Source organism: Meriones unguiculatus, chromosome 2 (genome assembly GCF_030254825.1).
Source record: "Meriones unguiculatus strain TT.TT164.6M chromosome 2, Bangor_MerUng_6.1, whole genome shotgun sequence".
In the NCBI taxonomy this organism is placed as follows: Eukaryota; Metazoa; Chordata; class Mammalia; order Rodentia; family Muridae; genus Meriones; species Meriones unguiculatus.
Window position 1 is genome coordinate 49990441 of NC_083350.1, and position 12749 is coordinate 50003189.

General features: G+C 41.7%; 1 protein-coding gene across 2 annotated transcripts in view; it reads left to right on the top strand.

Moving 5' to 3' along the window:
- The first annotated feature begins 318 nt into the window (after positions 1-318).
- Diaph1 (diaphanous related formin 1) overlaps positions 319-12749 on the top strand; it is a 91434-nt gene continuing 79003 nt past the window's right edge. Inside the window, exon 1 of one of the 2 annotated variants that reach the window (XM_021651232.2) lies at positions 319-601. In XM_021651232.2, the coding sequence (XP_021506907.1) occupies positions 485-601 (117 nt within the window). In that variant the 5' untranslated portion in view covers positions 319-484. The remainder of the gene's footprint in view (positions 602-12749) is intronic. The other variant, XM_021651231.2, reaches the window with a different exon arrangement.

The window sequence follows — 12749 nt, forward strand, 5'->3', positions numbered from 1 at the left end:
ATCTCTACGATAAGAGTGTTGTCTCAGACAATAAAATTCTGGCTGGGGTGTGAGGTGGTCTGGCTTTATAGCCACGTGGGTTCTGCGTGGGAGCCTTAAGGCTTCCTCTGTTCCAACCGCCAGGGGGCGAAACTCCCCGCTGCGGTCTGGCAGAGCAGCACCGCCCACTCTGTTCTCCGTTCCCCCCCACGTGGGTCCGAATGGTTAGGCCCGCCGGGCAGGTAGCGCGCTTCCGCGGCGTCCCTCCACCCCCCTCCCTTCCCCCATTGGTAGGAGCTGCGGGTCCGGGCGGAAGTGGGGCAGGCGGGCGGGAGCGAGGCGTCACCGTTGTATATTCATGAGGCGCGCGCAGCCCAGCATGTTAATGAGGCGGGGCGCGGCGGCCGGCTAAGAAGGCTGCTGGGCGGCGGCGGTGGTTGCTGGCTCGGGGCAGCCCGGCGCGGGCGGCGTAGACAAGGGGTCACTGGCCGGCGCTAACCAAGACATGGAGCCGTCCGGCGGGGGCCTAGGGCCCGGCCGCGGGACCCGGGACAAGAAGAAGGGTCGGAGCCCGGAGGAGCTGCCTGCGACGGGCGGCGACGGCGGCAAACCTAAGAAATTTGTGAGTGTCCCTCCCACCCTGCTCTCAGCCTGGCGGGGTGGCCGCCCTCTGGACCCCGGGCGACCCTCGCTGCCCTCCGGAGGCGGCTGCCTGCTGCTGGGGAGCCGCCCCCGCGCCTCTTTTCCTGGTTTCGCTGGGTCCTGGGCTCCGCGGTCCCACGTTCTGCCCCTCCGGGACCTCGGACAGCCGGGGAGTCTCACCTGGCCCTCGCCTCGGCCACCTTGGAGCTTCCCTGGCTGTTCAGTCCCAGGGCTCTACGCTCCCAGCCCCGTGGCCCCGCGGGCTCTCAGCCCCACTTCCTTTCTTCTGCCTCTCGTACCTACCGCACATCTTTTTATTTTTATTAATTTATTTTTAAATTTTTGGGTCCCCTGTAAGCTGTTCTGAGCCCATATTCTCTTCTCACTCATGTCCACTTCAGGGTATTCTCATTATTTAAAAGGCCGTTTCCTCCCTCACTAGTAATCCCTTTCACCTGCTAACTTTCCTCCCGCCCCGTCCCTTTCCAGGGCCCTCAGCCTGGTGTCACCCGGTAATGCTTCCCCTCAGGAATGTTACCTGACTTGAGTCTTGTCTTTCCTCCTCCTTTGGTCATTTGTCCTTGTGATTACGGGAAAGGGTTCCTGCCTAGGTCCTGTGGTCATTGGGGCATGCGGTAATTGGCTTCCGTAATCCACAGAACTTGTTTCTTTTTGCCCTGTTGCTTATCACTTCAGAGGGTTAGAACTTCTCTCTATGCCCTTCATGACCCGAGATGGTGATTAAGCCTGCCTCTTGAGCAAGTTAGATTTCAAGTACAATAAGTTTATGAGTAATTTAATTGCATTTTATACTTGAAAAAATAACCATTTCCTCAGCCAATCTTTCGCCATCTTCTGTGCCCCAAGGTTCCTGATATCCCTTTTCCTACACCTGTAGGACAGCATATTGGAAGTGCTGATTACTTCTTCTGTCTGTGTTCATGTAACGAGATATTTCACTACCTGTTGCCTTTCCTAAATCCTCTTTCTTCTCTCTCCAGGGAGCTACTTGCCTCTTACTGTAAAAGCTCCGAAAGATACCAAGCAGTCAGAGAGGGAGTTTCTGCTTAACTCTTTGCTAGTTGTTAACTAGATACTTAGTTTACTCTTCCAGGTAACATAATAATCTCTTTGACCAACGAAATGCCTTGAATTCTTACCACCACCATCCCGCCCCACCCCCAAATATTCTGATCCAAGGCCACAAGTTTGGGAATTAAACTGATAAGTGATGGAAATGGGAGGAAAATGTTTACTGACCTGGAGGGTTATAAGCACACTAAACTGAAGAGTGACTCATCTCTTACTATTTCTAGCAAGACAAGGTGCTCCTGGTTTGGCCTTTCCAGTGACATACAGGGTGTCAGTAACTGTTTGATTTGGCAAATACCTTTGTAGAAATAGGATCCCTGGTGACCAGAGCAGTATATCTCCAGGTTCGTTCTTTAAGCCTGGTAAGAATTGGCTCCCCCCCACCCCTCTAGTTTTCCTTCCAAAACTTTCCTTCCACAATGTAAGTTTCTTCTTTTTCTGTATCTTTTTTTGTTGATTTGGTTACCATGGATACTGCTTGACCTTCTCTATCCAAACTCGAGCTATTCTTGCAGATTTGTAGTGACCTCTATGACTTGTTACTGTTTTTTAAGTTCTGTGTGTGCTTTTTATTTGATCTAACACTGTGTTTTGTAAATTGATGAAATCTACTTAAGTGTGTGGTGCCGTACGGTGAGAAATCCCAGGAAACTCAACTTCTTTGCACCTGTTTTTTTGTCACGTCACAGTCTTGTGTAGCTGAATGTATTTGGCCCAGAATTGTTGATATTTGCTGTACAGGGGCTGGGGTTAAGTTCTCTTTTATCCTTATCCTAACTGGTATTAAAAACTAGGTATGGCAAGTAGTTGAGGATTGGAAGGTTTCCAGGAAAGTGGGCTGCGTCACTTCCTAGTTGCCAAATACAGTCTACCTTAAGGCAGGATAATATTCTTTCTTACTGCTCTTTTTATGAGAACTATGACAAGGAGCATTGCAATCCACCTCTCTTTGTCTCTGTGTATATAAGTGTGTTTGAGTGGGTGGAGTGGGGGAGATTGCTGGGGTGCTTTTGTTACCCAGGGCTTAGTTTTCTTGAACTGCTGGCTAAATCCAAACTCAAAGCTGTTTCGCCTACTCCACTTTCTCTGAAGTGCAGTATCCGCCAGAACGCCCATTCTGAGTGCTATGTAAGCCCTGGCTTGGACTAAGTGTGCTTGAAGGTTCTCATTTGAGTTGTTGGCAGCCCCTTCAAGCTGCTGCTACCATACCTTTCTGAGCAGGTTGTTTGCATTTGAAGGACTGCAGTTCATACCTTTCTGGCATATGCAGGTTTTAATTACAGACAGGCAGATGAGAAAATAGAGCTCATAGATTGCCCGAGGTCTGTCCTTCACCCTCTGAGGCGGCTTGTGTGGAGAGCAAGTGTACTCTTAGTTTAAAAAGTGGACAGGGATCATCTTTTAAAGGCATGGCTGTTCGAAACGTTGGCGTGAGTGACTGAAGCCAGGCGGCTTGGTTTTCCCCTTGGGTTCTTGATGGTTCTGCCTTCTGGGCCATGAGCATTTCCCTTTTTGTAGCATCATTCCAATTCCTGTTGGAATCCTTTCAAAGGAAGGAAAATAAAAATTCCGAGTGAACAGAGTGTTTCTGACTTTGCAGCAGCGACAAATGTGGGTGTCAAATACACTCATCTCTGAAATAGATGTAAAGAGAGTCAGTACAACCAGGGTGTTAGAGGCTGCAGACTCTTCCTACATTTAGTAGATTACATGTCTTCTCACACAATGTTGAAATTAAGACATTTTAAGAACAGTGATTACTGATTTAATGAGGAGAGCAAGGAGAGTTGGTAAATGTTTCAGTACTTAAAAAATTTTTAAAGCTGTTTTTATTTTTATTTTTATGCTATGTGAATGAGTGTTTTGCCTGCATGTGTGTATGTGCACATATGTGCTTGGTGGTTAAGGAGGTCTGAAGATGGCACTGGATAAAGATAGTTGTGAACTGTCATGTGGGTACTAGAACCTGAACCTGGGTCCCCTGCAAGAGCAACAAGTGCTCCTGACCACACATCTATTTCTCCAGTTATCAAGAGCTGAAAATATTACGAACTGAGAATTGTTATAAAACCTAAGGAAGTAGTAAGTAATTTCGATAAGCACACGGGCCAAAACAGACCTATTTTCTATTCTGTTGATAGGCTAGCCTTTTGTTGTCCTTCCTGCTCTGCACTGCAGTCTGTAAATGGATTGATTGCCAAGTTAGCTAGAGAAGAATTATATCTTCAGTGGAATGTAATAGAGACCCAGATAAGGTTGTATACCACATGTAATTCAGGAGAACAGGTTAAAATCATGTCTATTAACACGATATATGAGACATGGTAGAGAAACAAGGGGTTTGTATATGAAAGTGGTTCCTTTGCTTTGTGTCTGTTGAAAACATTCATAGTTACAGAAACCATTCTCATTTTGAAACTAATTTTATATTAAGAATTTTTCTTTATTGTGTTGAGCCCTCTGCTTTCAAGCATTTGTCTAGCAGTAGTGGGGAAACGAGCATCTTTGCAAAGCAGCTGAGGTGTTTGCCCGTTACTATGCGATGACACTTCCCTCACAGCCACTGCTCGTCTGTTTTTGTCCTTCCCTTATGCTCTTCTTGTAGCTGGTTTGAGCCTAGCTAGAGTTTTGAGCAACCAGGCAGTTGGAAACTATCAAGACTAAAATTTCTGAGCTGGTGGATCTCTGGTGCCACATACCTTTAATCCCAGGTAGGTGGATCTCTGAGGCAAGCCTGGTCTATGGAGTGAATTCCAGGACAGCCAGGGCTACAAAGAAACCCTGTTTCCAGGACAGGGTAGGGGTTAGAGAGAATACTAAAATTTCTGGAAGCATAAATTGAAAAGTAAAACAAAACAAAACAAAACAAAACTGTAATCACTATAAAAACCTATTTTCTCTTAAAACAAAATAAATCCAGTTTTTAGAGTCATTAATACCTCATAAATGACATAAAAAGTTTACTGTGGAAAAAGACAAATATTGAGACCAATATTTTAATGAATTCCCTCATTATAAAATGGTTAAGTTGCTCTTTGTTTTGATATTTAACTTGTAGTCATTATTATTATTATTATTATTGAGACAGGGTTTCTCTATGTAGCCTTGGCTGTTCCGGACTCATTTGTAGACCAGGCTGGCCTTAAGCTCTCAGAGATCCTCCTGCCTCTGCCTCCCAAGTGCTGGCATCATAGACATGTGCCACAGCACCCAGCTTCTATTTGTTATCAAAGCTTGTTTTGAATGGTACCTTAAAACTTCAGAGCAGGGGCTGGTGAGATGGATCAGTGTGTAAAGACATTTGCTGCTAAGTCTCAAGATAGGTTTGATCTCCAGCACGCACATGGTGGAAGGGAAGAACTGACAACTTCCACATGAGCAACAGTGTACACGTGTGCACACACACACACAACACAACACACACGCAAATATCAAATAAACAAATGTTAAAAGAATATTAAAAAATCTTTAGCACTGAAAGTTTGGAATTTCTAAACACTCAGTGTTTCAGTCCCTTTTTGCAGTTTTATGTTGGAAACATTCAGGGGTTGAAAAGTAGAAGGTGGATAATTAAAGAGAAGGGAAGCAGAAATTTTGGATTCTATGTTTTCTTTGTTTAATAGTAACATGAGAAGGGATATATAAAGGAAAAGGTGCAGGAGTAAGAAGAAGTTGGTTCTCTATTGCTTGGTGCTGTGACAATTAGGGAGTGTCATTTGCCTTTTAAAAATTGTTTGCTTCTTTTGACAGAATAGACAATACAGAGGACTATAATCATAACTGAATTAAAGAGCCCTAGCTAGCTCACTAGCTTTTAGCTCTTGGAGACCTGGGATCCTAGCACTGCAGACCAGACTATACCAGAGTTGGGAGACCTGATAAAACTTGTGATACGACCGTCCTTAAATGGTGGCTTTCTAGTGAACCTGTGGTGCTTCCTCAGTGGGACTGTAACTGTTCAGACCCTGACACTCTTGAATGTCTCCTGCCCTTACCTGGTCTTTGTGTGTTTTCCTTGAGGAATCTCTTTAAGGTTTTGTTTGCTAAATTTCTGTCTTTGTTTTAGCTTAGGTATAAGTCTTTGAATATATGTGTTTTGCATATATTTTATTCTTCTTGTTGATTAGCTATTTAAATTTCTGAACAGTGTATTTTGAAAAAAAGGAGGGATGTTCCTTTTTGAAGAAGTCCCTTTCTTCCTACTTTTGCTCTTTGTATTATTTCAACATTTTGCTAAAAGCTCACTTATATTTTCTCTTTTCAATGTTTTGGTTCCACATACTGGTTTTGAATCGGAATCTTTTTCTATAGACTAGATGGGTCAGTTTTGAAACCTTTGAGATTCCATTTATCCTGGACGCTCCCCCTGCCAACCCACCCACCCACCTACCAACCCAGTTAGATGATGCTAATTTCTGTTTCTCTGTTCTCAGTGTGCTACAGGTTGTATGTCAGTCTTCCAATGTATAAATATTAGTGAATGTGTAGAAATTTTACATGAGAATGTGATAGATTCATTCCAGGATAAAGAGTAATTATAACTGTGGCAATAATACCAGTTTGAGTGAATGCTTCCTGTGTGCCTAGCAACGTACTAAAAAGTTTTGGAGTTAGTGACTCATTAGTTTCAACACTGGTCTTAATAAAATACATACTATTATTTTCATTTTATAGGTGATTGGATTAAAATGCATTGAGATTGGGCTATCTACTTAAGGACATAGAAGTAGAAAGTGGCAGAGCTAGAATTCAAATCTAGATCTAGCAGATTGATTCATTACTTTGTAATATCAGCTCATATGTAATCTGCCTTTCACATCTGCTATGTTACAGTATTCACTTCTAGAAATTTCCTAGAAAATTTTGGTGGTATCCCTTAGAGTACTTTGGTCATCTGCAGTCTATTAAAACTAGATTCTCCTAGAGTCCAATTAGTAGGAAAGTAGTACAGGGTTTAGATGTACAAAGTGCATTGGCTAAGTGCCTAAATGCTTTGTGCATTTAGTAATTTAGATTTTGAAGCAATTGGAAGAATCATAATTAAAACTACCTTAAACATGATAAAATAGCTGTTATTGAGCATGCAAACCCCATCGTTCCCATCTCAGGAGTTATTCAGTTGTGTAAAACATTTTTTTAGAGTAACCTGAGCTTTTTTGTAAGACCGGCTTTAACTGCATCCTCTGTCAGGAGTTTCAGTTAAGTTGCTGAGGGCAGCAAGTAGTGGTGACAAATGGGGAGGTGAGGTGAAGCGAAGACCTAAGACCAAGACCATCTTTGTAATTAGTCTTTTTATGTTTAAATTTGATGTTTGGCATGCGTAAACACTTAACTATCCTGAAACTTAAGGATTTGAAATGACTACTAACTCCAGGGTCTCTTCTGAGTCTGAGAACTGCTGGCTTTGCTTTTTAGACCTGGCAGTTATTTGACTGTAGTTAATAATTAAGACATTGCCACAGAGATCCAAGTACACGGAACTATAATTTTCTGTATGACTGGTGGTAACGAGTAGAGAATAGACTTTCTCTTGTTTGCCAGTGTCCAAATACATCTACCTTGGATCCAAAAGCTAATCCTAAAGTCATGTGATTATTATATCAGATTTCAGCCTTAGTTTTTAAGAGATTATAATCTCAGCCGTGTATATACCCATCTAAGAGGAAAAGTTCTACCCAAGCCTGTGAACATAAAATTTGTGTGTGTTGAAATGCTGCTGGAGATCATATCTGTGGCGTTGTATATAGTAGTCAGGTACTTTACCATTGAGCTAGTCTTTGAGCCCAGCATAAACTTTAAATTGATGTTCAAATTTAAAGAATTAGGAAAATTAAATAGCAGTACTGTATTGAGAAGAGCTCAGTTTCAGAATCTTGAGTTTTGCCTGGGAAAAAACTCTTAATTTGATACAGTTTACCCAGCTCTTTGTTTTTTAAATAAAGGTTGTCCTGAACTGGTGATCTGTACAGTCTACAGTCTGGAACTACATGTATTGCTGCTTGGTTGTGACCTTACCACTCCTGATGAGTCATGTGACTTTTGGACAGTCACTTCAGTGTGGCATACATCATTTGTTGTCCACTCTCTCCAACCCCCTCTTTTAGCTCAGCTTCCTCACATTTTCTTGTGTACCCAAGAACCTAGAAACTGTTTGCTTTGCTTTCCAGGTAGAGTACAAACTCCCTTGGTCTTTTCTTATAAAACCTGAGGGCTATTATGAATCATTCCTAAGGTCTGTGCCAGTGTGCCAGTGTCTTAGGTTCTGTAAATATCCCAGTGCAGTAATGGGCAGTGAGGGCTGTGGCTGGCCCTGGAAGGAAATCTGATTAGAAGAGAGGGAAGGAACTTTCTGAGGTGGGGAGGCTCAGGTGTGTAAATGTACTGGCACTGTTAGAGGAGTCACAAGAGATTGGTGGATCATTAGGAAAGCTAAAGCCACCTCACTTGGCAGAGATTTTAGGCTCCCTTCCTATAAAAACTTGTAGGAAAAAAAGGGCTGAAAATTATCATTTTATAACATATGATACACATTGATATAAGTTTGGGGCCATGACATTACATTATGTAATCAGGATATGTAAGAACTCAGATTTGTGTTAAGGTCTAATTACTTTTATTTGTATGGGTATTTTACCCACATATGGGTGCTGAGAATTGAACCTTGGTCCTCTGGAAGAGCAATCAGTACTCTTAACCTCTGAGACATCTGTTCAGCCCCCAGCAAATAATTTTTGATACCTTTGATGGTGTTTAGGTAGTTTAAAGATAATGTACTTATCTTTTCAGAGATCATCTTTTTTTTTTTTTAAGTTTTATTTATTATGTATACAATGTTCTGTCTGCATGTACAACCGCATGCCTGAAGAGGGCACCAGATACCATTATAGAGGGTTGTGAGCTGCCATGTGGTTGCTGGGAATTGAACTCAAGACCTCTGGAAAAGCAGCCACTGCTCTTAACCTCTGAGCCATCTCTCCAGCTCTATCTGGTTCTTAAAGATGTGGCTTTTCAGCTGGATCTTAAGGCTGTATGAGCAAATTGTGGGCACAATCAGATACACCTTTGTGAGAATGCCCAGTTGCTTTTTCTAAATGTTCTTTCTGACCATGAGCTGTCAGCTTTGGTTGCACGATTATGGAAGTGTTCTTCACTTTCCTTGAATGCAAAAATATGTCTCCTTCTACAGTCTTACCTTCATCCAGCCAGCTTGACAGGCTCCTCAGTGTCCTAGAGGTTCTCAGCTTATGTTCTCTACAGCCTTTTCTGCATATAATTTCAGTGTTAAATCTTGCATCAATGTTTTCCGTTGTTACAGTCTAATAAAAGAGATTGAGAATTCTGAAAACATTAGCTATCTCTTATCAAGTTAACGGAGCTAGAGAATGACTGACATAACTACCCCAATCAGGAGAGCACTACAAAGAAAAAATGATTACTGTCTCTGGAGATACTGTCTGATCTGAAGGAACATTATGTATGATTAAAAGTCCCTGAGTTATATTACAAAGTGCAAGGCTGCTGACTTGTCTCACTATAAATGAGAGGAGTATTTGAGCCAGTGCTCATCTAAAGTGAGTAAGTGCAAATTCCCGTGGTATTTGAATCTATTCATACTCTGGTCTTTCATGGCCATAGAAAGGTTTACACAGACTACTAAAGAGGAGGAGAAGAGTACTGCTGGATATGTCTGGGTCTCCATACTCAATGGTAATGGTCAGGATGTACTATTCTCTTTTTATTTTTTAAAATATTTATTTTATGTGTCTGACTCTTTTGCCTGCATGTATGTATGTGCAGCACATGAGTGCCTGGTGCCCATGGAATTCAGAAGATGGCATTGAGTCTGCTGGAACTGGAGTTAAGGATAGTTGTGAGCTGACATGGTGGGCACAGGAAACAGACCCAGGGTTCTCTGCAAGAGCAGCAAGTGCTGTTAACCTTTGAGCCTTCTCTTTAGCCCCATACCATTCTTTCTTAACACAGGCTCAGTCAGCTGTAGAATTTCTTTAGTTCCTTTATTTGGCCATAGAAGCTGATAGCTTTGGACTGTTGTAAAACTATTCTATTTTGTTGGACTTACGGAGATATTTTTAGTTTTGTTTTTGTGTGAGATATGTATCAGGGCTCCTCACTTGCGGGGCTCTCTAATGATTTCTTGATCTTTGTATTTTTAAAGGGATGGGAGTTGGTCCTGGTTGGCAGCTCTTAGCCTCTGCTACAGCTTGCTCATTACATGTAGGCCGTGGGTGACGTCTGTTTCCTGTGATTGAAACCACAAGAAGAAGTGGTGAGAAACCGCTGTAGGATATGTATTATCGGGCAAGCAGCAGGCATTGGGTACCCCTTAAAGAGAGCAGTAGTAACCAATTACAGTCTTTAAGAGGCCCAAAGAGACCTTAGAAATGATTTGACCCAGTTTCCCTTTAAATGAGGAGGGCATGGAAGCTTAGGACTGTTTTGTTGGCCTTAATTAGATGAGCTAGGCTTTAGAATCCAGCTCTTCAGTATACTCTCACTTTGTGTTATTGCTCTTAAACTCTGCAAGTGTTCTTTGTCTGAATATTTACTAAGGTATACAAAAGAAGAGAAAGTATTGAACATTGTGAATATGGGAATTGGATGATGTTTTGCTTTAAATCCTGTGCTAATGAGTTTTTAAAAACTTCATACATTTTCAAAACATCAGTATCCAAGAAACCAGAGTCTCTGCTGTTTTGTTTTTATTTCATGTAATATATGAATATTCTAGTCACTATCTTAGCACAAATTTTGTATAGAATTACAATTATGGTTTTATATCTTCTACTTTTATACTATAAACATTTCCATTGCTTCAAGCTTTAAAAAATTTTATTTGAAATGGAAATGCATTTTTATTATAAAAGCAATATGTAGCTTTTTCTAAAGGAATGTAGTTAGGTATAAACATAGAGTAAAACAATCCCTTTAGGGTTTTTGTTTTTGTTTTGTTTTTGAGATAGGGTTTCTTTGTGTAGCCTTGGCTGTCCTGAGCTCCATCTGTAGACCAGGGTGTTCTCAAGCTCAGAGATCCCCTCCTCTGCATCCTGAGTGCTGGGATTCAAGGTGTGTGCCACCACTGCTGGCTTCCCTTTGTTTTTTAGAAGTTATTTAAAGCAGAAACAGAGAGAAATGCATGTTCTTTGCAAATCTTTGGGGCCTAAGTACTCTGGCATGAAATTGTGTATGTGATTGTATCATAACATAGTTCAACATAGTTTGGTTTCTAGAAGGATCAGAATGACTAACTTTGGCTTGCATTTCTGGTGAACCATCAGGAGAATTAAAATCATCACTGTGCTCCCTGCTCTCCAAGATTTCTCTTAAAATCTTGTTCTCAGTTTATAAAAAGCTAGAAAATATGTGCTGCAGTTTCATTAGCTCACGTCTGGCTTTTTGAGTGGCAATGTAATTTTTGGGTTATGTACTCTATTATCAGATGATTATTTTTGAGTGTTTGATGATGTGAGGAGAAAAAGGGTGTAACTATTATTTGAATGAAAAGGAATTGGGGGTAGGATTTAAAACAAGCCTTCGTGCTTGGTGTCTGTATGTAGAAGTGATAGCAGCTGTAGAAACTTCCTGTCTGTTGGGCCTTGGGTGTGTCAGATGTGTCTACCCTGAGGAGAAGATGTCCTGCTGCTCACATCACAAGGGAGGAGGGCAGAGTTGCTACGGTGATTGAGAAACAGCATTCCTGAGTCACTGACTCTTTCTAAATGAATGGTCACCACCCCTTTTTTAAAGGAGCAATGACAGTCTTCCCTGAACTCAGAGAGGCCCGATAAGAAAATGAGGAAGAACAAGCATAGTATTTGGAACTTGAGAAATATATTGAAACTTTGGAAAAAATCCTCTAACATTATGTGTTTTCTGTATATGTGTTCAAGTTTTATCAGAACCTTAAGGTGTTTGAAAAGGAGGAAGCTTTGTATACAGCTGTGTGCAAGTGACAGGATATTTATCCATGGCTTTCACCTGCTTCCCTCAGCAGTGAGGATGGGCATGTTTGCCAGATACTTGCTTTCCCAGCTTTGAGCACTTTGTCTATTGACAGTTTTCTAGACCCAGGAGTGTCTTATAGTGTAAGGTGTGAGACTGTAGACTTGCACGGAGGCCCCAGCCTGGCTTCCACCTGTGTTTCTGTGCTGGAATAGTGGAACCGGAGTCCCACTTGTTTCTTCTTGTTTCCAGGCCATCAGCCATCTATGAAGCATGTTAGCCATCCCAGTGCTTGAAGATGAGCTGAACTGGAGGCAAGAAGTTACTCTTTCTTTTCCCTCAGAGTTGCCTCTTTGGCCACTAGAGAAAGAAATATTTTTAATCTCTTAACAAACAAACCCTGATACTTAGGAAGTGTTCCAGCTTGAGAGGCTTTGAGCTCGGAGTCTTCCTACCTGGGCACCCAAGCTCTAGGACTGTTAAGTGTATCCCATGCCTGCTTCACAGTTGGCTCAGAGCTTTGTATTTGTAGTCTGTATTTTTCAATTCCAAACTTTTAGGTTTTCTTTTTCTCTGGGGTATCCTCTTCTTTTTTGAGGTGAGTGTTGCAACTCTGCACCATTACCATTTAGGCTAATAGGTACCAATAACTGTGACATCAGAATATGTTTTTTCTGTAAATGGAGATGCAGTCTCAATTCATTTGCCATCCTCCTTGGGCCTTGATGGAAAATAGAAGGGAAAGTTACTTATATTTAAAGTTACTCATTTTTTTTTTCTCTCCAGTTCTGACTGACTTCTATGTAATAAGAGGGAAGGAAGAAGGGAGTCCAGTCATTTTTTGTGTTTTGTCAATCATGTGTTATTTAATTCTTACAAAACACTTTGATTTTTATTATTTTACTTTATTATTTATTTTTCATCACCAGTCTGATGAGACAGTATAATTCTAAGGGTAGGAATACTAAAACTGATAGATTTCTTCTTCTTTTTTTTAATTCCTTCCTTCCTTCCTTCCTTCCTTCCTCCCTCCCTCCCTCCCTCCCTCCCTCCCTCCCTCCTCCTCTTTTCTCTCT